At 40.6% G+C, this 23,663-nt stretch overlaps 2 protein-coding genes across 6 annotated transcripts in view; both read right to left on the bottom strand.

Moving 5' to 3' along the window:
• Positions 1 to 9,436, bottom strand: part of TSG101 (tumor susceptibility 101) — an 18,212-nt gene extending 8,776 nt beyond the window's left edge. For both annotated transcript variants that reach the window (XM_033062562.2, XM_033062563.2), the window contains exons 1-5: positions 9,299 to 9,436; positions 5,985 to 6,069; positions 4,092 to 4,157; positions 3,368 to 3,531; positions 1,938 to 2,064 (exon numbers count right to left, since the gene is read on the bottom strand). In XM_033062562.2, coding sequence (XP_032918453.1) covers positions 1,938 to 2,064; positions 3,368 to 3,531; positions 4,092 to 4,157; positions 5,985 to 6,069; positions 9,299 to 9,340 — 484 coding nt within the window. In that variant the 5' untranslated portion in view covers positions 9,341 to 9,436. The remainder of the gene's footprint in view (positions 1 to 1,937; positions 2,065 to 3,367; positions 3,532 to 4,091; positions 4,158 to 5,984; positions 6,070 to 9,298) is intronic.
• On the bottom strand, positions 5,990 to 23,663 carry UEVLD (UEV and lactate/malate dehyrogenase domains). 4 transcript variants are annotated; one of them, XR_004418208.1, is made up of 13 exons: positions 23,603 to 23,663; positions 21,913 to 21,997; positions 21,217 to 21,279; positions 20,333 to 20,496; positions 19,396 to 19,531; positions 18,847 to 18,968; positions 18,159 to 18,264; positions 15,822 to 15,992; positions 14,873 to 15,046; positions 14,491 to 14,575; positions 13,755 to 13,878; positions 11,138 to 11,376; positions 5,990 to 6,069 (listed from the first exon to the last, which is right to left on the bottom strand). XR_004418208.1 is itself a non-coding variant. In XM_033062558.1 (12 exons), the coding sequence occupies exons 1-12, from the start codon at positions 23,642 to 23,644 to the stop codon at positions 11,212 to 11,214; spliced, it is 1,437 nt and encodes a 478-aa protein (XP_032918449.1). In that variant the 5' UTR covers positions 23,645 to 23,663; the 3' UTR covers positions 9,727 to 11,211. The 4 variants fall into 4 exon arrangements, 3 of the variants coding, with proteins under 3 accessions (XP_032918449.1, XP_032918452.1, XP_032918451.1); XM_033062558.1 differs by lacking the exon at positions 5,990 to 6,069 and having other exon boundaries at positions 9,727 to 11,376; XM_033062561.1 differs by lacking the exons at positions 5,990 to 6,069; positions 11,138 to 11,376; positions 13,755 to 13,878; positions 14,491 to 14,575 and adding an exon at positions 15,601 to 15,685 and having other exon boundaries at positions 14,961 to 15,046.

The following is a 23,663-nucleotide window of genomic DNA, read 5'->3' as shown; positions in this document are numbered from 1 at the left end:
CTCAAAAAAGAACAACCCAAAACATGGTATTAAAGATGACTCAGCTGAAGAACTGTATCCATTTTTTTATGTAGCAGCTGAAAAATGAATTTAACCTTTCTAGCCAATGATCTCTACCCACTAAATAACAAGTGCTTAATTTAAGTACCTTCAGAGTAGTTCACTGGCTGTTTAATGAACTAAACATGTTCTTACCAAGTAATTTCTGCTGTTTAGGAGTTGTATTTAAAAATTTATTATCAGCACATATAAATGCCTAAATAGTTTTAACAAGTTTAAGATTTTTCTTGAAAAGCTGACAAAATTATGCTTTGGGCATATTTATTCTATATTTCTAGCAAATTTTAGGAATATCTCATCAAACAACATTTTTGAAGAGCTATTTCCACCCTTCAGTGCTTTCAAATGATTAAATTTTTTGTCAAAGGACTTCTATTTCTTCTTAAACAATGTATCTACAATATGAAAAAATCCAAACCCCAAATGTCTGCAAAATAAGGGAAGTCTGATTACACTAGTAAAACTAAGTAGCTATTAATAATTTCAAGACCCTGAAACATTTTCACTAAAATTACTTCAGCTACGAAGTAATTCATAGTACTTCAGCTCATTTCAAAATAGTAAACCACTTCAGCTTTGAGTGACTACAAGAGCAATCCAATGTGGCTCATTGAAGGTTTGTCCTTAAGGCACAAGTCACAGCCTCTGCTAAAACTGCACTTATACTGACCCCCACTGTTCTGGAAAATCAGGACAATCCAATCCTGTGGAGCTCTCACAAGCAGGGTAGCCAAAAACAAGCTGAAAATTCCCAACACCTGCCTTTAGTCAATTGTTCCTAATGGTCCCATTCATGTTTGCTACTCATTTTCTCACAGAAAAGAGCCTAAAACCTTGCCAAAACTGGGTTCTGCTGGAAACGGCAATGAGTAGCACTTCAGCTTTCCAAATGTACCACTGTGATCAACTAAAAGCTGTATTTCAATAGAAAGTGGACATAACCTTAAAAATCTGGCACAAATAAATAACCCCAAATACAGCTACTGTACCATTAAATTCATGCAGAACTGTTATAACATTATTAAATAAACAATCTCCAGCTAAACTGCTCCCTTTCCCTACTGTCCCAGTCTTTGACTTGAGGAGGTCTATGCTACTGGGTTTTTTGGCTTTTTCCCACCCAATACAGAGTTCTCCTCCCGGAAGAATATCTAGGATTTTCTGTTTCCTACTTCCTCTTTTTTCCTCACCTACCTATCCCCAGACTTTAAAAGAAGATGCCTCAAGAAGTTTAAGTAAATAAACGACTTAAAAAGTCTTGAGTATTTTAACAAAAAAATAAGAATGAGTACCAAGTCAGAACACCAAAACAACAGAGAACAAAGAATAAAAAAAATCACAAGGCAGGGTTTTTTTAATATTTAGCCAGTAATCTGAAAAGAAAAATAAGCAACACAAACAGGAGTGTGGGCATAGGAAACACAAGCTGTAGGCATGAAGGTGCTTATGAAAATCAATGGTTGCAGAATACTTAAAAGATGGGCTTGTATAACTAGAATAAAAATAACTGAGATACAAAGTTATTTGAATAATCTCTTTTTAAGTCTGTCATGGAATGTTGACAGGACACTGGTTGTTTTGAGGAGCTTGGGGGTGTTTGAGTGTGTTCTGGTTTTGTCTGGATTTTGCTGTGTTGTAATACAAACTTGATTTTTCCTCACCAAAATCCCACATGAATTCTTAGACTCACAGAACCTTTTAAGATGGGAAAAAACCCTTTAAGATATTTGGGTCCAATGAGATAAGGTACAGCCCAAGTGAATTCATTAGCCATCAATATAAAAAGTAAATTGCATTATTTATGGGCAAACTGTGCAACAATCCTTTTGAAATATTAATGTGATTATTTGCAGAAATCAGTAGTGATGAGCACTTACTGGTTGGTGGGCCTGTTGCCTGATATGGGGGGTAGCTGGAGGAAGCAGTAGGCCGAGAAAACACTGGAGGTTCCTCTCCAAACACAACAATCATGACCTGGATCAGCTCCAACAAGTCTGACTGGGGCTGGGAGGGAAAGCAAATCACAAGTTGTTCATTTTGCTAACAGAGTTTAACGCACTGTAGCAAAAATAGGATGCTACCCCAACAGTTCAAAAGCATTCCTTTCATTTGTGGTTTTAAATTTTCTTAAAATGTGTATCTCTATCTGTACAAATATGTGCATCATTAACTTCCTTTCTGGATTCTATTATACACACCAAACCCAGCCAGTTTGTACTCAAAAGCATACAGCAGAATAAACTGGGTAATACATGGTTCCACATCAACTGCAAGACAATAAATGACTGGGCATAAATGTCCAATGATGAACTATAATAATACTTAAAAAATTAAATCCACCCCCAACATGAAAAACATGCAGACGCCCAAGTTTTTTAGACATTTCAATTTCATACCTCACAGCTTTTGCTCTGATTCAGAATGTCTCCACAGAAAAAATATTCTAACCCACTAAGGAGTGGCACAAACCTCCACTAAATAAAGTCAAACCAAGCTTCTCTGTTTATAACTTAATATAGGCATGACTTAATTTTGCAAATATAAGAACAAGCATCATGAATGCAGCACCAGACTAAACACCCCCATTCCAAGTTTACTTAGCTCTATAATCCACTTATTTTTACCAACCTCTCAAACTGGAAGAATTCTGTATCAGTTGTACCTTACATGATCCTCTTGCTTTGTGAAACATCTGACCTGGGCACTCCTTTTCCATTATTACTATGCAAGTACTGAACTACCACCTATCCTTAATGAATGTACTCCTGTTGATCACTTTTTACAGAACCATGCATCTTGTATCATTTTTCTAATCTCGTCAACACAGTTTATCTTCTTTACAAGTCCATGTTTTGGCCAAAACTTCTATGAGGCCTGCACTGCCCAATACCTCTATTTATTGGTAAAGCAAATATATCCATATACATGAGGCTCCAGGAATGTCTACACAAAGAAGTCCAAGTACTTGCATTTTAGTCACAGAGATGTTTTAAGCAAATTTATAATCTCCCTCTCATAAATATTCTTATCTCACAAATCTTCACATCACTCTCTTGCCAGGGGAAAGGACACCTTATGCTGCACTGTTTAATCACACAAGTTGTAAATGAAGATACAATTAATTAGCTTAAATAACCAAAATACAGAATGCAACATCCTGAACTTTAAGACTCCCAAAAAATGACTGTATTTAAAAAATGGTTTAAGATCTCCTTTACTAAATACTATGGTTTTTATTAAAAATGATACAACTACTTTGAGGAATGCAAAATGAGCAGTTTGAGAACTTCAAGTTCCCTATACTTACATATTTCCACTCATGCAAGTAGGGAAGGTATATCTTTCCATTTGCATCAACATGCTTCCCAGTTTTTATTGTCATAGAGCTAGTGGGTTTAACAAAACAAATTGGGGGATTGAAAGGGTAGGTGTCCAGCAGCCACAAGCAAATTGGGATATTATATGTGTTACCTATAAAAGATATTTTGAAATATGTTAGAAGTTATTACAATTCTTCAGCTGTCCTCTTGTTTTCAGATTCACAAAAAACTCCTAAACCCAGTAAACTCAACTGTACAAAGTTAGAAGCCAGAGCCAAAATCTACTAACAACATTCAGTGAATAGGTAACACCATGGCCACAAACACAACATTTTTCAGAACAATTTAACTATGATTTATAATTATCATTTGCCACTAATACACAACCTCATTTGTTCTATAATGCAACATTGTAAAACTCTACTTTGAATTCTCAACTCTCATTCAACTGACAAGCCTGAAAAAACATGCAATGCTGAAAGAAAAAAGATATTACAAAGCTGTAAATGACTGAAGAACCAATGTTCAGCATTCAAATTTTATCCTGCAGCAAAAATAGAGAACAATTTCTTTAAAATATTTTACTTTGGACAAGTAAAGGATTTCAAAAAAAGAGTGATCACTGAACTAGTGAACTTGAAAACTTAAATCTAAGTTTTTCATGCAATTTGGAAAATAATGGGGATGATGATAATTACAATACATGCATACCTCTGTAAGGCACAGGAATGGTTCCACTGAGGCTCATCAACTCCCTGGATGAACCATCATTAAAAACTGAAAGAGAACAAACAATACTTTTATAACTAACATATGTTAATCTTGGTTCAGGTTATTCTCCATCTATTTACTGGTGTAAGTTTTCACAAGTTACACACATATAAATATAAAGTCAGCCTGAAAGGTTCACGTCTTGCACATTTATGGATTAGCAAATGATTATCCAGTGTCAGGTAACTCCTCATGAATAACACTTCTGAGAAAGGAATGACTAATCATTGTCAAACTACCTTCTCTACAAATAAAACTGTTTCCTCATTTAGCGACCAAGTAGAAAGTTGGAACCTTTGCAAACTGAATGTGGAAACAGAAAGTTGCAAATTGCTGCAAAGATAATCAGAACTCAAACTTGATTTAAAAAAATAACTGTCATCAGAGATTTATAAAAGAATTCTTTATGCTTTTTTTAAAAAAATAGGTCAGCAAGAATTCTGAAAACTCCTGGGCCACAAGCATTTATTACAGAATCAGTGAAGGTAATTTAAACTAACAGTAACACACTGAACAGCAAGAAAGAGTGCTTGGCTCTGCCAAATCTGAGCTACAAACTGCACAAGAACTCTGACCTATATTTACTGAGTTGCTGTATTTAGTTTTCTCATACTTTTAATCCAATACATTATTCTTGGCTGAATGAATCAGCTTCTGAGGAAGCTTTTATCTTCTTAATTCCTCCTGAAAGTTTCTAGTTGTATTTCAAATGTAGGTTACTGCGCACAGTGCTGATGCTCTACTGCAAAGGCATGTAGAACACGTTGGGATTTCAGTGGGAGTAGATATTTCATTATTAATATGAACTTTAAAACTGTCTCATCAGCAATGTAATCACTTTTTTGCAGCTGATGTCACTGCTACAAATAATACCAATTATCTGTAAGTGATTCTGTGCTTAGCCTCTCCCAGGCAGCTTAAAGAGCATTAGGGAACACAAATGGCTACAGCTCAAGGATATCTGGAATTGTGATCACCATCTTAAGCAAACCTGTGCAGCTATTCCAACCACAGTCCTTCCACTCCGGTTTTGTTTCTCCAGTCACTGCATGCATTTTTATTTCTGTGAAAGCTGCTGGTGTCCACCTACTCAAATGAAAACTAATTCATCTTTTACCTGTCCAGGTTCCTTCTTAAAATTTCTCAATCCAGATATACAACTTAAAAAGCAGAGCACTTTAAAATTGTTGATGATGTATTAGTAATATAAATTAGATCACAGAGGAATCCCACAGGTAACAGTTAAAAAACAAAGACCATAAGAAGGTTGACCTGAGCAGCTATGCTGGCTCACTGTACGCTGTGAAACCCTAGATACTATCTTCATTTAACTCACTTAAATTTAGATTAACTTAGAGACTTTAAAAAAGCTAACAAACAGTGATTATCATTGATAATTTACATTACAAAACCCTCATGCTCATTTTCTATATACTTGATTCTGTTTTCTTCATGCTCTGAAATGAAGCATTTGTTCATTGATTTGCAGTTCTTCCTACACAGAATTTTAAAAACGTCTTTATACAGCAAAGCTGAATTTGTAAGATACCAGCAATCTCAGGACACCAACTGATGACATCAGTGAGTGATTAACTAAAAGTTAAGCTGTGAAAAATGTGACACTTCTTGGCACATTAGATAGCTATTTTCCTAAAGTAACCTCAGTATATTACTGAGTCTGTACTTCTAAAGAAGTATTGATGTCAGAGACAAAACAGAGAAATTCAAGGTATGTTTTCTGCTGTTAATCTTCTTTCCTCTCCACAAAAACTACCAAAGACATCTAACACATCAATAATGCACCAGCAAAAATATTCTCATGCACAGACTAACCATATGAATCCATGACAGGTTTGAGGTCCTTGTACTGAGTAATAACACTGGTGGTCTCCTGTATGGTTAGGTCTCTATACTTATACTGGAAAACAAAAGAGAAAGAAATTACTTCAGAAGCCAAATTTTTAGTATAATTCAAAGTAGTTTTTTATTTTAGAAAACAGACAGTATATATGAGAATTTACATCTATACATGGACATTCTTCTCCACTCTTAGTTTGGAACAATAACTTATTTGTCCATATTACACAACCACTGCCTATGTAACTTACTGAACTTTAACAAGGTGTTAAGTCTTAACAAAGGTCTAAGCATCAGTTGGTCTGGGAAGAGCTATTGTGTTTTCTTTCACGTTCTACCACAGCCAAGCGTATCTGAGCAATACATGTGAATCTTAAAAAAAAAAGTAATCTCCAAACAAATACAGTGATGTTTTGAACATTCCTGAGAAGCAGCTATCTATGATCTGAACCACACAGATACATTTCACAGCACTTTTCAAAGCAACACCATATTTATCAGTCATTGGTTAGCATTTACATGTATTTTGTCAGCTACAAAGCAGACATGCTTATTACAATATTACCAGCAATAATACTGGTTTTACCCCTTTGCTTTTATCAGGAGCAGGGAGTAGCAGCACACATGCCCTGTAAACCACAGATACACTACTACAGAATTCACCAGTCTCAGAGCTGTAACCCACAGACAGCAAAGAAGTTCCTGGGCAATAGAGTGGGTTCACCAACCTCTTCAGCCTTGTGGTCATTCCTCCTGATAATCAGTACTGAAAAGAAAAGCCAGCAATGTGGTCCCTTGGTAATTTTTAAAATTCTAATATAATTTTTAAAAACGGCAATCTTCAGATGCCCTAAGGAATACAGACAGCAACCTTTCATTGAACCAGGATAGGAAGACAAACGGCCCAGCAAAATGAAATGTCTGACATCCAAAGCACTCAAATGTTAACAAGATCTGAATGAATTAATGCAGACAGACATCCAAAAGCAAACCGTGGTGCCACAGCTAAAGGTCACCTTGGCTCCAACAAACACTCATGAGGTGTGAAGCTTAGAAATTAACTCTTCTTCCTGTCACTTCCAGAGATTGACAAGGATGCTCCTCCGGGGCATGACAACTTGGATTTACTGGGCAGAGATGAACCCAGCACGTCACTTCCCACCTCAGCCTACAGGATGCACCAGCACCTCAGGTGATGCTGTGACTGATCTTCCTCAAATCACCAAGGACAAAAGAGCCCCTTGGTCTGTCTGCAAAAGGCTGGTCTGTAGGACAGAAAGCAGCCCCTCCAGCAGAGACTCCTGTGAGCACAGGGAAGCACCAGGGTCAATCAGCCCCTGGATGCTCTTTTGGTGGGAGGGCTGCAGCAAAGCATCTCAGCCTCCTGTGTGAAATGGGTGCAGGATTGGGAGTGTGCAGCAGAGACTTGATAGAGAAACAACTTTGTTAACATTTGACTACATTCCTCCCTCCCTCCCCAACACCTGGCAGAAGCAGGAACAGGCATTGCCGGGACATGGAGCAATTTTCATGTACACCAGCACATACCCACACACTGCACAGGTCACTACAGGACAAATGACAGCTGGTCACTAGCTACTTTTAAAAGGCAGGGCCTTTTCATAGGAAGAACAAACCTGATGGTGCACGATACAGCCTCAACAAGATTGGCATAATCACTATTAAAAAGAGAACTGGACTCCACTAACAGAAGCTCCTAAAAAGCACAAGGACTGTAGAATGGTTTGGCTTGGAAGTGACCTTAAAGATTATCTTGTTGCAAGCCCAAGGCAGAGACCCATCCAGCCTGGCCTTGAACACTGCCAGGGGTGAGGCATCCACAGCTTCTCTGGGCAACCTGTGCCAGTGCCTCACCACCCTGACACTGAAGAAGCAACAGTCAGGCTTTGCTTCCACTTTCGGCACAAGAATCTCAAGTCAGTTGAGTCAAGAACTGATATAACAATGCCTGCCTGCTCAGCAGGCACACTGTGAATCTGGTACACAGTGGGGCTGATAAACGACAAATTTGGTTATCGGGGGCCCTTTCAAAAATTAGGCACAACACCTGAACATTAAGCAAGCATTTTAATATCTCTACTAAAACAGAGAAAGATTACCTTCTTGCAAACTGTTTTTACACTGAGTGATGATTACTTAGAAGAGAGACAGCTGTATGATTCCAGCTACTGCCACAAGCAAAATTAAATGTTATTTTCAGCTCTTAATTTCTTAGACTTAGACTGATTTCCAAGAAATGTCAAAATCTCCTTGGAAAATAAGAACCTAGTGATAACTAAAGGTAACTAAAACTGATTAATTTGAATTCTTAATTTCTAAACTTTTTCCTCCTCCTCCATTCTCAGACTGCAAATGCATTCCCTTCATTTTACATACCAGGAAACAGATCACAGAAAGATGAAGCTTTTCAAGATCTGACAGCAGGTAAATGCCTGAAGTTAAAGTGCTTAGATTCCCCCAAATAGGGTCAACCTTTCGTTATCTCATACACTGAACTATTCTGTATGGGAAGTATCACTAAACTTCCCTCTCAAGAACAGAAAGTGTAACCATTTTTGAAAAAAATATAATGAAATAGCACCTTCTCTCTTCATCACCTACAGAAAGTCAGACAGGAGTATAAAATGAACAAGCATGGGGGAAAAAGGACATTGGACTACCTTAAATCCTATTTCTTCTATGGCATGGCCATAATTAATTCAGCAAAGACAGGTGTACACAAATACATACATTATGTCATTTGCTGACACTAAGTATTCAACACTCATTTTCAAGCTGATAAAAAAATCTGCTTATGACTCCATGCAGGTGAATGTGCCTTTGGTTTTGATCAGATTCTCAACTACTGTACTTCATCCCAAAACGCGACACATTTTAGGCTCGCTGCTACACGTATGATTAAATGCTGCCAAAAAAAAAAAATCCCAAAACCCGTAACTCCCCCTAAGTGTCAGCCTTAGGGGTTTTCATTCCAAACTGCTGGACAAAGCGCAGTTTTCGCTTCAACAGTGGCACCCGTGGCTCTGCATGATTCAGTGGTTAATGATTTGCCTTCCGTGAGATTTTCCCGTTTCCTTACACAGGGACGACAACCAAACGCAGCCCACCCCGGCCGGCGATGCCGAGCTCTCCTTCTCTCCCGTAATCGGGTGGCACAAGCGCCTGCACTGTCCCACCCAGCCCCGCGGCCGGCCGCGACCATTTTGGGCTCGTTCCTCCCTTCCCGACCCCAGCCCCCGGAGCCTCAGGGCGCCGGGCCCCGCCCGTACCTTGGTGAGCATCTTCTTGAGCTGGCTCTCGGACACCGCCATGGCCGCTCGCTGCCGGTGTCGCTGCCGGTGCCGGTGTCGGTGCCGCCGGCCCGGCCCTACATAAACACAGGAAGCGGCCGCGCGCCCGCTTCCGGCGGCGGCGCCGCGCCCGCGCGTCACGGGGCGGGCACGGGGCGGGCACCGAGCGGCACCGGGGAGCGGCCGGGCCCGGCCTCAGTGCCAAAAACCGGCCTGGGGCTCGCACAGAGCAAGGGCCGCTGCGGGTATTGTTCTGTTCAGGGGTAACGGCACAAACGCAACGCTAGATTAACCCACGGAACACAGCTGTGAGAGCCGGCAGCGTTTTAAGGTTAAAATTATTACAAAAACACCCAACTAAACAGGCAACAGCTTGACTATTCGCGTGAAAAGAAATGCATGAAAAATAACGTAAAACCTTAAATATTATTATTTTTTTCAAAGTAAGTGGAAAACAACCAAACACCGAAGTGCAGCTTTTAAAAGATACACCAGCAAAGTTGGTTATCTGAAGCTATCAGTATTTTTGCCCCATCCTTTAGCAGCACAGTGAAAGAAATTTGAGTATTCCATAAAAATAAAGGCCTAAATTACTGAAGGTTTTTCTTTCTGTTTTTAATCCAGTTCTGAGATGAGTATACACTCAGAACTCCCTGCGTGTCTGGCTCTTTGTGAGATGTAACTGGAAGGCACAAAGGATCAGATCTTCTGCTCCGTCACAGATCCTATTTTGCTCAGAACAAATTTCCATATCATTTAACCAGGTACCCCTCAAAGTGTAAACGTGCAATGACATTCCTAAGCTGCACACAGCAGGAGTGGAGTGCAATTCCCTTGTGCCTGCCATGTGATGCTGAGGTATAATCAGGAGGAATGAAGGCTTTTACCAGTACTTAATCAAGAGGTTAGAACCCCAAAAAAACACTTGATCTCAAAACCATCAGGTTTTTACCTACAAATGCACATCCTACTTTTTCATCACATCCTTGGCCTCAAGGGAGGAGGGTTACAGGTTCTGTTGTCTTCTCCTGAGGCTGATGGAAAACTCCCAGCCAGCCTTGGATTGAGGTCTGAATGTGCAGATACTCCTGCACTGTTTAACTGCTGGATTTTATCTTTTATTTGAAGCCCAGCTCCTGCTCCTCCCATACAGGAAGAGCTCCTGTTCCAGTGCTCCATGTGTGTAGTGACAACTGCAGATGCTTTAGTGCTCTGAAAGTCCTCACAAAATAAAAGCAAGCAAGTCATGACCAAGGTATTTCAGACATCATTAAGTGTGAACAGAAATCCTCAGGTATAGGATAGCTCAGGTTTGAAGGATACTGTGAACATCATGCTCCCTCAGTAAATAGCAAAATACCAGGAGTTCATTGACATAAGAGCATCTACAGCCATGGAAGATGGAGCTATGGAACTGCATCCCCAATGCCCGAGGAGATGGAGCATGACTGTACCCTAAACAAGCCTCAGACACAGCATTTAAAAGCCATGAGGAGGGATTCAAGTGGGCTCTGCACGTGGAGTTTCTGCAGAGCTGGCTAAGCCCCTCTCCATGACTGCCTCCTAAAGAGGTGCAAAGAGCTAAGAGTAACCCAAGAATCAGGTCATAACTAGCAGCCAAAAACCACAGGCAAGTGCCACCTGAATTTAGGTAAAGTATTCTTGCGTGTTACCAGCCTCATTTTGGCGACCAAAAGTGCACTTTACGAAGAAAAAAATTACTGTACAGTCCAGTATTAAATTACTTAAACCTAAACTGAGAAAGCACTTTTGGAAAGTAAAGTAACAAAGCTTCCTGGTTTCTACAGAGATGCATACATATGAAGCGACCTCTTCTGTCTTGCAGATCTCCAACTTCAGTGAGCAGACACAGAGGCTTCCCTTGTGCTTCCTTACAGTTTCAGCTGCTGCTGAAGGTCATGAATTGAGCTTGCACTGCTTTGCAGTTTCTCTTGCACCAGTGGGTCTTCCTCCAGGCTGACCATTTCAATCACTCCACTGGTTCCAAGAATACATGGGAGACTTAAGAATACTTCACTGTTTATATTGCAACACCCCTGAAACAATACACAAAGAACGCTGTTACACACACAGTTACTTATTTCTGCTGCAACTACACAAAATGACTTGATTATTTTAATTAAGCAAGGATATTCCAACATATGGCATGTCTGGATTGGTCAAATTCCATTTATTGTAGACACTGTGCAGCGGGTTACTGTATAGAAACTGTAAAATATTAATGTGCAGATAAAAATTTGTGAACCTTGCCACACTTGGGGAATTTTTCCAAGATAGATCTTTGTAATGCAGACCAAGTTTATACCACTAAACACCATTTCTTGGCTAGAACAAGCAGGGACACTCCATAGTACAGTATCATTAGTTCTTTTAGGACTGAACAAAATAAATTAAATAATACAGCCTAAGAACTGGGGAACACTGTTCAAATACTGATTACATACAGATTCTGCAAAAGAATTCATCTAACTTACAGTAATTTCACGAATACAAGCCGCACCAATTTGACTAAGATTTTGCTCCTAAACCGGAAATGCGGCTAATAATCAGGAGCGGCTAATACAACCTCAGAAGTGCCTGCCAGAGTGCTGAGCCGAGCAGCTGCAAAGTCGGCATTTTGCGATTGTTACAAATCGCTACTTTGTTGCACCGCGGGTGGAGCCTGGCTCCCTGTAGGCAGCACGGGGGGCGGGGAGAGAGGCGGGAGAGCTCTCTTTCCTCCTCTGCCACAGCCCAGGGGAGAGACGGGGGGGGGCCCGGCGCCGCCATTGCCGCGGCCCGGGGAGGGGGGGGGAAGCCCGCACCACCATTGCTGCGGCCCGGGGAGGGGGGGGGAAGCCGGCGCCGCCATTGCTGCGGCCCGGGGAGGGGGGGGGAAGCCGGCGCCGCCATTGCTGCGGCTCGGGGAGCCGACGGGAGCCCCGCACTGCCATTGCTGCGGCCCGGGGAGGGGGGGGGAAGCCGGCGCCGCCATTGCTGCGGCCCGGGGAGGGGGGGGGAAGCGCCCGCCGCCATTGCTGCGGCTCGGGGAGCCGACGGGAGCCCCGCGCTGCCATTGCTGCGGCCCGGGGAGCCGACAGGAGCCCCGCGCAGCCATTGCCGCGGCTCGGGGAGCCGACGGGGTGCTTTGTCCCCGCCCGCCGCCGCCGCGGCAGGAGCGGGGAAACTCCGTCCCTGCCCGCCGCCGGCGCCACGGGCGCAGGAAAGCTCCGTCCCCGCCCGCCGCCGCTGCCGTAGGAGCGGGGGAAGCTCCGTCCCTGCCTGCCACCGCGGGGCAGCGCCGACCCGGGGTGACCGAGCCCAGGGGCAGCAGCGGCCGGCCCCGAGCTGCAGCACCGTGCTGGCCCACCTGGCCCCGTCAGCGGCCCCTAGCGGGCCGAGCCTGCACAGCCTTAGCTCAGCCAGTAAACCCCGCCCTCCCGCGGTTCTGTTAATAATTGCACGCGGGTCCTCGCTGCGAACGACAGAGCGGCTTATATTCGTGTGCGGCTTATCTATGGACAAAAACCAAAATATTTGCCAACACCCAGAGATGCGGCTTATAGTCAGTGCGGCTTGTATTCGTGAATTTACTGTACATCTCTAACTCAAGCTTACACTGTAGATTGTGTTTATTTTTGGAGTCTGGGAAATTTTCCATTCTGTAGATACTTTAAAGTTTAAGAAACTTGTCACTCTCTGTATCTATACTTAGTTCAGGGGTGATTAAAAACTTCACTTATAATGATTTAATTAGGTGCGTGCTTGTACTCAATAAAATAAGCAGCCAGCTCAACTTTCCTGCACAGGGATATGCAAACTGTCCTTCTGAATGTTCTAAATTGAAGTGACGAACACATGTTTCTACATGGGTTTTCTCATTATATGGAATGACCTAATGCTTTACCAAAGCCTCTTAGGAGAAACTTCAAACAAAATTCAGTCTACAATTTAAAGGTAACTATTGCTTCGTAATCTCCTCTTAGGGGAAGTCCTAAGAGTAAAAAAAACAGCTGTTTCAAACTTAATCAAGTACAATACTGGCAAAAAATACATTTTACACTTCCATAAAAGACACAAAATTCTTTTGGCCCCTAAAAAAACCACCTACATTCAATACTGAGCACTCTGGAACAACTCAGATTTTATTTGCCAAATCCAGCTATTCCAGAGGTGCTGGGCAGCAAACCTAAATATATTTTGTCTCTGGACTTGTATTTTTAGGGAAATAATCCAGTTTTAATACTGGTTTCAGATTAAAACAGTAAGTGATCTTGGTCATTTTTGGACTAGAATTGAGAGCTGTTGTTGGAAGAAAGTAATGGCAGTAGCACTACTTCAGAACACAGATATCTGTGCTGCTAAAATTACAGTTATATCCAGTACAAATAATATAATCACAGTGCCAAACAAAAGATATTAATAACACATTTACCTTTGCCAGAGTGGATACAGAATGAACCTTTCTTTTATCTTTCACAATGCTGTCAGCCAAATCAGCAACTGAGAGCCCCACAGACCAAGATCTCTGACCTTTTCCCTTTAGGATTTCCATAGCTCTATACATAAACCAGGAAAAGGAGAAAAATATGATGTTTAGATTGTAATTTTTTTGTTTGTTTGTTTCTATGTAAAACCCAAAATACAGGTCTAAGTGTACCATATCAGGTAAAGTGTACTACAAAAATATGATTCTCCATTTTGGAAAACACAATGGAATAAAGAGTTGCTGAAAATAATTTTTTTCAATATTTTTTCTCTACACTCATAAAAATTCTCTTTTCTGTTAAGAGGTGTAACTGATAATTAAATCAGTTAAATTCATCCAAACTGGTGCTTTATTTTGAAGCAAATGCTTTCAACACAAACTCTGAGAAAAATGGGCTAGAAGGCTTGTCTAGTATCTGTTTTAAATTCACAAACAGCTCTGATATTTTGCTGTATATTGTGCTGTCTCCTTACATCACAAGCTCAATGTTAGTAAGAATTTTAGAAAAACAGTGGCCATGTACATGTCCATAAAAGTGAGTGACAACTTGACCTACAATTTCCTATAAACTCAATGTATGAACATTTTACAGCAAGCTTCCCCCACTTCATAAAGAGCTGAAGAACATGTAAACATCAAGTGCCTAAACATGAAGAAAAAAGAAAGGTTATAATGGTGCTACCTGTTAGCCACCTTTTCCCTTGAGTCACGAGCAGCCATTGCTTCTGTTTGATTTGCAGCTACATTACAGCTGGTCCATGATGGTACTAAATACAAACAACAACAAAAAAGAAAACCAAAAACATTTGAGGTTGTGGTTTCTTTTGTTTTTTTATTTTTTTCTTCCTGTGATAAATGGCAAATACTTTTGTTACTACTCCAGATCTACAGACTTTGGCACCCCAAAACAGCATTACTTAAAGCCATTATTATGAGAATTTACTACTTCTCTTACTATTTTTCTCATTACCCTCATTACTTTTCTCAATTATTCTTCCATTATTCAGTTACTTAGACACCACCAGGACATTACATGCTCATAGTCATAAAAAGCATCACTTTACCTTTGTCTTCCCCTTGTTCACCAATAACCCAGGCATCTTTTGCCAGCACCTCTGCTTTCATAATGTTGGTCAGCACATACTGAAATCTCTCTGAATCGAGGTTGGCACCTACTCCAATGACTCTGGTTTTGGGAAATGAGCTCAGCTTCCACGACACAAATGTCATTACTTCAACTAAATGTCAAAGAAAAAACATGTTCGCAATGAAGGACCACTCAAAATTCAACTCAACTGCAAATTATGAATCATCATCACAAAAAATTCTGGATTTCTTTACTTTAGGAAAGGCATAAGCATGTAAGAACATATTGGTAGTTTATTTCAACCTAAACCACAAAGTTGGGTGGGGAAAAAGTGAAAAAATAAGAACAGTAATTGTAAGAGAGTAAGAAGAGCTGTCTTCAATGCATTACAGGATAGATGCTGACTCTTCTTTCATTTCCTAAACAGTGATTTTGCTTTATCTTAGTTCACAGTACAACTGACCTGGAAATTTAAGCCTTCCACCAAAATCTAACTGCAATATTTACTATTAATGCTATACTTTGTATATGAGTAGCCTATAAGTGTGAACATATGGCACATAACACACATGGATCTATGCTTCCTGCACAGGAGAAATTTGCACATAAAATTCACAACTGACAAGAGACAACAGCCAACGGATGCTAATGATGGAAGACACAGTCAGGTTGAAACTACACACAGAAACATACAGAAATACATACCTGTTACACAAAACAAAGTACACTATTTTCTTTTGTCTTGGTAACAGTAAAGAAAAAACCCTCAAAGACAGTGTCCTGCTCAAAGCTGAAAAGGAAAACATCTTTCAGAGTAGCAAGAATTGTTGACTAACTAACCAGGTGTATTCAGCAGTATAATTTTTAAAACAGGCCAGAGAAAAAGCCAGGTGAGGGACAGAACATTATTCAGAGTACCAGCATACCTGGATGAGAAGCAACAAGGAGAACAGCATTCTGACTGTAGTGGGATACTGCTGGAATAATTCCTCTGAACAAATCCACATTGCTTTGTATGACATCGAGGTAAGTCTGAGCATTGCCCAGAGAATTAACTGTAAGCACCACAACTTTGGAATCAGCTGAAGCAGAAAAATCTGAAAATATAAATCAGGAAACACATTTTTGAAATTTATGTAATTCTGTTGAGTTTTAGATGCAAAAACCAAGAGCTGTTCTAAAGGCTGAGCTACAGCATCCAGCTTAATTAGGGATTCTTTGCCTTCTGTCCCACTCCTACCCCCAGTGTGGAATTTGGGGCACTTCCACAGCTCTGCCACAGAACTACCTTCCAGTTTTGTAGGTGCCACACACAAAAGGCAGACTACAGTTTGTCCAAGATTACAGAGCAGAGACCAGAAAACATCTAGACAGCTTTGAGAGGTAAACTTTTCCAAGTTTTCTTGGCAAGAAAGAAAAAAAAATCCATTAAAAGGCTCCTTAACTTTTATTCCAACTGTTAAAGAAGGGGAAAGACTTGTACTCCTTTATCTGAGGCTTCTTCTATAATTTTTGATCTTATACCTTAATCAAGGGCATGTAGACAACCATGAGAAACACTCCAAAAGTCTATTTATTAGCTCAAATAAAAGACAAGTTGTATTTATTAGCCCAAAGAAACACACAACCATGCTCACTGAAGGACTTTGTAAGTCAAAGCTGCCTTGAGCAGCTATCTCTGAATATCTGAGTGCCACACAGCTGATCAGCCTGGACAGAGAAATACCACCACTTCTGGAACCAGCTGAAGCCAAAGCAGAGGTCTAATGCACTGACAAATTGAAAGCATACTACGTAGGATATAATTAATACCAGCTTGCCCCAAACCTAGATATAAACACACTGAAATAGCAGGTGACAGTATAGAAGCATTTTGTAGTACTGTAGCTTCTTCTAGAACTGCTAAATGCAAACATACAAGAGGCAACCATAGAGGCACAAACAGATTCGTGGTACAGTTGCACAACCAGGGTTCAGGAAAAAAAGGTGTGCTAGCAGTAAAACCTGCAAGATAAGATCAAAGAATGTACAGCAGGCAATGCCAACTGCAGAATAAGTCACAAAGATGCCTGGTGGAACCAGAACAAGTGCCTGTCCCCAGAATAAGATAAATTAAAAGAGAAGCACAAGAAAACCCCTCATTTCATCTTGCAAAGGTGCAAGTAACATGGAAACACGACACATAAGCAAGGAAGAATGTAACAATTCAGTTCCAGCTTTCCCTGTGGAAAAACTTGTGAGCTGCATGGCCTCAACCTCTGCAATCATCAAAAGCTGTAACTAATCACTAATTACAGAGACATGGCATTGGCTGTCTTGAATTGTACGCTCACAGCTGACTGAGGACAAGGTTATTAAGAACTCATTGACTATGCAGTGATAGAGATTAAGGACTCACTATTGGCCATGTGCATGTTTAAGGAACATCAAGCTAGAAAAGCAGCCCTTTGAAACACACCTTTATTTGTCAGCCTTTTGAACACTGGTTTTGATAGCATAGGGTTAAAATGTTTCTAAAATCATGGGAATTATATACAGTATATTCAGGGGGAAGAATGAAAGGTTGGGTCTGGGAGGCCTGGGAAAGGGAACTAGGCCCTGGGAACAAATGGTATTATTGGGCTTTATTAGATCATGTGAAACTGCACCTGTGCAATCATCATGGGATAAATCATATGATTGTTAAATGTAATGACTGTTTGGTAATTTAATATAATTATTGTTTAATCATAATAAAAATCATGAGAAACAATGTAATTGTAACAAGAATCAAGAGAAAGGATGTTTGGGGGACCTGATGATAATTACAAATTCATGCTTGAATAAGATCAATGTATACAACAGAACAATGTGGGTTTAATAATTAATAATATAGTTTTACAATTAAAAGGGTATAAAAACATGTCCATCTCAAATCCATGTCAGAGATTTGGGTTTGTACCCTGATTCCCAGAGCTCTTCAATAAAAGCACCTGCTTATAATCATCCTGTGATTATGTGTTTCTACCCTAACACTTCCACAGCCTTCATTAATTCCTATGCAAATATTTTTCCCCCTTCCCTCCCTCTCTCTGCCATGACACAGAAGTTCTAGCTTGGCTGCAGGAGTTGAATTTCAGCATTAGCCTCTCACCTGCAAGTACAGACTTGTAATAAAAGGCAGCCTATGTGCCACTCTATCTCCCCAGATGTCCTGCTCTTGTTAAAAGGAGCACGAGCACACACAGTATAGCACCCACTCCTGTTCCAGAAACATCTCATACCTTTGCTGATCTCCACATTTGGCACAGCAAAGATCTCCAAATCCATGGTCCCTCCTTTTGCTGCACCTTCAGAAAGATCCAAAAGAACCACCTTGTCTGCAACATCCTGTATGAATAAAAATAATACAGATCAATAATAAACCAAAACAAAACTTGTTCTTGTGAGAGTGAGGAATAAAAACCAAAATTCCTCCAATTTAATTGTTTGCTGGTCAAAATTACAGCTGAACTACAAGGAAAAGGACTTAGTTTAGGAAGTCTAACTGAAAAAAAACACATTACAAAACAAACAAAAAAAACTCACAAAACTATCTCTGGGAAGTCAAAAATGTTGATGTGACTGTTGTGTCCAACAGAGCTGTGATGAAGTACAGCCCACCTACAGACCATCCTTTTCCAGGGAACTAGGAGATCCCAGTTGTAAGAGGCTACTGCTGAGACAAGAATCCCTTAGAGATTTTCAAAGTAAGTGAATTCAGTAGTCAACCCTTTGAATTAAAAAAGCTGACTGAGAAACCAGGGCAGAAAACTGACACCTCTGCATGTCCATAAGTTAACTGAGAGACTAATGATCTAAGCAGTGACAGCTGTTAAAACTGATGAGGCATTCCTTAGTGTCAGATATTAAGAACTAGATTGGAATCCTCTCTCTTAATTAGGTCTCTTGCTATTTTAAATAATTACATACCTTTGCTGCAATGGCTAGTACACATGCAATGCCAAGATCTCCAGCTCCAACAACAGTAATTTTGTTAAAACATCCTTCATTTCTGCCTCCAGTTTTACTCCTTGATTTCATGTCAGTCTCTCCTGCAATGAAAAGAAAACCACAAACTTAGGTGCTGGTTCACACTGTATCAATACAAGTATTGCTGCTTCAAAGGATTGTGGTTGTGCCAGAGTTAAATCAAGTTATACGGACTTTTTCAAAACAGCAGTCAAGACTGACCACAGAAAATCCATCACAACTTGCAAGGTGTAAAATAAATATTCTTCTCTTGACAGGAATGTTTTTATCACTAAGTAGAAATAGATGAGCATGACAATAGCAAGAAGCTAAACACTAATACCACAAAAACAGCACTCCCTTTGCTGCTGTTACAGGTGTGCGCACAGACCACGGTTATAAAATTTGTAAAATATAAACCATGTAGGCTTCTTTGTGACATGAAATAATGACAATAAGTGAATATATCTTATAAGAACATTAGAAACAAGTCCATGAAAACATCCCCACCTTCAGTAATCTTTGCAATATAGGAGAGAAGTTCTGATTGCCTGGCTGCATCAGAAGATGACAGTGAGTACAAAGGGAGCTCTTCCTCAAACTTTGCAATCATTTCCTTGATTAATCCAATGAGAGTTGATTTAGGCTGAAATACAGCAGACAAACAGAAGACAAAACAGCTGAACAGCTATTTCATATAGTGGTATCAGCTGTGAACTGCCAGAGCCACACAAAATTTAATCAAATTATAAATACTGACACTCTTAACATTTACACAAACACCAAAGGGAGAGAAAACCAAACAGGAGTATGGATTAAAAGGAATTCTAAACTGAAATTACCAGTGTTAGTAGTTTTTGAAGGCATCCATGCATATATGGAAGCCTTTAATATAGCCACATCCAGTATTATATTAAAATCCTAGATAAAGAGAAGTTAGTTCAGTCTTCTTAGGTGAGCTCAATTGTCCAGAGTTGTGGTAATTCAATCTTCCTCCAGGCAAGACACACTGTGAAGTCAGCAGAAGTTCCCTTAGGAATTTCTGTATCAATAATGTAAAATACAGCCCATTAATTTCAAAAAGCTGGCATCCATTAAATTATTTGTACTGGCCTAGCAGTCATATTTAAGTGAGTAATTTAATACAGTGCATAAAATCATTTAGCAACAGCACTGACTTTTGAATTGCTGTTTCAGAGTTCTGCCAAAAGAGACATACCCAAAAGGCAGAAACTTCCATTGAATTTTCCTGAGGGATATTCAACAGGTCTCACTATTCATAGCAACAAAGCATCATGAGGCTTACATTGCTTTGTAAAGAATCAGTCCCTTTTTTCTTTAAAATCACTTCCAATTGCCTTTCCAAGCCTCAGCCTGCCTGAAAGCTCCACGTGATACCACGCAATATTCCCAAAATCTTCCCTCCCCTGGTCACTCCACCTCTTACATGGCTCCAGTTCTGCAGGTAGGGCAGATAAATCCTGCCCTGTGCATCCACGTGTTTCCCCACTGCAATGCCCATGTTTGCAGTCGGCTTCAGGAAGCAAATGGGGGGAGCAAAGGGATGAGAATCCAGGATCCACAGACGAATAGGAATGTTATAGGAATTACCTGTTCAACACAAAATAAAAGCCATTACTAACTTCTGCATCAGGAAGAGGCACTAAAGAGCAGTCGGGTGTGGGGGCTGATTCACACTTTGTACTAACAAAAGAATAAAGCCTGACAGATCACTTCCAGATCCATACTGGAAAATATTTATATTATTTAAGCTAATTAATAAAACCAGGCTTGTCTGGATCAACTTGAAGTGCTACTGATTGTGCCCTTCTTAATATAAAGCTCTTAATCGTTGTTTTGTTTCCCAGAGGCCTCTCTCAGCCAACGTGTCCCCTTTTCCCAACAAAGAAAGGTTTAAAGGTTTCATATATATATATGTGTGTGTGTGCAAAAAAAGCATCTATAAAGAGCTTTGCATCAGACTTCAAAGGCTTCAAGTTGAAAATAAAATATTGCCTGCAAGTTATTTTTGGGCACTGACTATATAAGTGTAGGTCTCAGAGAGTTCACACAAGCCCCACTAGCACCAAAGAGTTTGCCAACACGGTCTCAAATGACACCATTTTTAAAATAGTTCATTTACTTATTTAATGAATAGCACCTTTTTTCAGCATCTGTGCACTTGTTACTGCAGAAGTGACTTCTACCAATTCAAAATATTTTCTAGTCCCCTTTGAAGACACTGCACAGTGAACTGTTAAGAGGCAGCACCCAACACATTTTACATTTACATTCATAACTGGCAAGAAAAATATGTGTGATTTATCTCACCATATTTCACTGGAACAGTACCACTAAAATTCAGGAGGTCCTTCTGGGATCCATCCTTGAAGGCTGCAATTAAAAATGCAACTAAAAGTAAAAAAAAAAACCTCCTTTCAAAGCATTCCCATCTACAACTACAAATATACAACAGCGACTTTTCTTTAGAAATCAAATACACTCCTCCTGGAAGAACCAAGACTAGAATATTACTAAGAACCCCCCCTCCCCTACATTTTAAAATATTTCCTTAATGCAATTTTAACAAAAAATTGCATTGCTAAAACTAAGCAAATCATTAGTCTGAAAACCCCTTGTCCTATGTAATCCTGCTGTTGTGGGAATTTCCAGTTAGGATGATGGATTCTGGAAGTCACATTCCACAAGCTAAAGCCATCAAAAGACTTTCAGTACAACAATGAAATATGGGAAAATGGTGTTGCATATAAAGAATTTAAAGCATCAATCTTCTGTAATTACTGACAAGTTGAAGTAAGATGAATTAAATGAGTTGCTAAGGTTTTTATATGTATACATCCTTGGAAGAGCATTCAGGAACAGTATTGTGGCATGAGAAATTTTACTGCAAGTCAGCATAAAGACAGGAATACAATGAAAATATTTTCACATTCCATTACACACAGTCTGCAGTTTGGCAAGTAAGAATCCCCACAAGTAGTTCAGAGTAAGTGTATCACTTCTTACTGTATGTGTTCATGGAGAACGTGAAGTTCGGGTAGGTCTTGCTAACATTCTTCAGCTCTTCTATGGTCAGGTCTCTGAACTTATACTGGGAAGGGAGAGAAAAAAATAAGGAAAAAAGTTTCGCTTCAAAGGCTTCTGTATGAGAGATGGGGAAAAGGACATTACAGAAGGCAGAAACACAGGATGAAGAAGGTAACAACTACTTTTAGTATTATAAATTGTTTTGATGTGAAACAAATTATCAAAAAGAATTGATTACAGAAAAGCTTTGAAGCTGTTGCAGGTCTGCCGTTGCTACATAAGAGATCTGAAATTCTGAGCATCACTCCTTATACACCATTTCTTCCCCTTTACAGCTGTGTGAGCAGAAGTTTAGTAAAATTTAGTCTCTTCTGCACACATTAAAAATAATATAAGAATATGAACCTCTTGGACAGGGGAGGTTATTTTCTTACTGTTAAACTCAGATCCACCTGCACACATTTTAGAAGAGTTTACTAAGATGTCACTTTCCACAAACGTGTAATTAGTTAGTCTCTGGGATTTATTTTTCTTTTTCATTTTTAAACTGTCCTTGAGAGCTGAGAAAATGAATCACTGCTGCTTCATTGAGACTGTCCCCAGCCAGTTCAATACCTGAAAATACCAAGAGATTTGCATCCTCCCACATCCCAAAGTTACAAAGAGTATTTTCCATTTCCTAGATTAAAGCCTCTGCTTCTCATTTAGAAAACGTGGTGCTGTTTTTTTGGAACCTTTGCCTAAGCAAACAAAACTGCTGCCTGACAGTGGCTTGAAGAGCTGCTCACTGCCCTGGAATAATTGTCACGAAACAGTAGCTAAAATCGAATTTCTCTTCAGTCACCCCGGCAGCAATGCAACAGCTATGGGCATGGCACAGTTATTTTCTGTTTTCTGTCTACAGGAAAACACAGAGCTGGCAACAAGAAACACCTTCAGTCAGCTTCTCCCCAGCACTGGATTCTGCAAAGTCACCCAGAAAAAAAAATATAACCCAATGTTCCCTAATTACGAACGTCTACACAACGTACGACATTTTTTGGAGGCGTTGATAGATCTGGTTGTGAAACCAAAGTTATCTTTCCCCAGCTGGCCTCCCTCTAATCTTAATACAAAACATTCCTATCAAATAGTTGGTCCTCTTCTACAGATCACAAGATTTACGGGGTGACTCGACACAGACCTTCCTCATTTCGCACCCAAAATTATCTGGCATACCCAGAGCCTAAATACGCCCAGCTGAGTTTTTCATATGGAAATCAGAACGCTCAGAGGAATGCTACAACAACGCGTCTGCGCTCCCAAGGCGTGGAGGCGCTACGGGGGGGAATGCCACCAGAAAAAAAAAAAAAAAAAAGTTATCAGTTTGCGGTGAGTGAAGAGTCAGGGTTCAGCGGTGAGGCGCGGCGCGAACCGCGGGGATGAACCGATGCGGGATGAACTTAAAGCTCGGCTTTAAGTAGCAGAACACCGGGATGCGAAGGGACAGGACAGGAGCTGACGGGACGGGAATCCCCGGGCAGGCAGCCCCGGGACGCAGCCGCCCTTCCCTGCCCTTCCCAGCCCCGCGCCCGCTCTCCCGCCGGGTCCCTCCTCCCTCCCCTCCGTCCCCTCAGCGCCGCCCGCGCCCCCTCCCCTCCCGCCCTCCCCTCGGCGCGGGCGCGCGCACCTTGCCCAGCTGCCGGCGCAGCGCCTCCTCCGCCAGCGCCATGGCGGCGCGCGCCGCCTTC

This window comes from Catharus ustulatus, chromosome 6 (assembly GCF_009819885.2).
Source record: "Catharus ustulatus isolate bCatUst1 chromosome 6, bCatUst1.pri.v2, whole genome shotgun sequence".
Lineage (NCBI taxonomy): Eukaryota > Metazoa > Chordata > Aves > Passeriformes > Turdidae > Catharus > Catharus ustulatus.
This window is presented reverse-complemented; position numbering and strand designations above follow the sequence as displayed.

Excerpts from the sequence above, each read along its gene's own strand:
- UEVLD (XM_033062558.1), bottom strand. The coding sequence starts at position 23,644 with ATGGCGCTGGCGGAGGAGGCGCTGCGCCGGCAGCTGGGCAAG. Across the intron at positions 19,532-20,332 it reads ACCTGCAGAACTGGAGCCAT|CCTAAATCAACTCTCATTGG; the intron begins GTAAGAGGTGGA and ends GCTGTATTTCAG. Across the intron at positions 18,969-19,395 it reads TATTGCAAAGATTACTGAAG|GAGAGACTGACATGAAATCA; the intron begins GTGGGGATGTTT and ends TTTTCATTGCAG.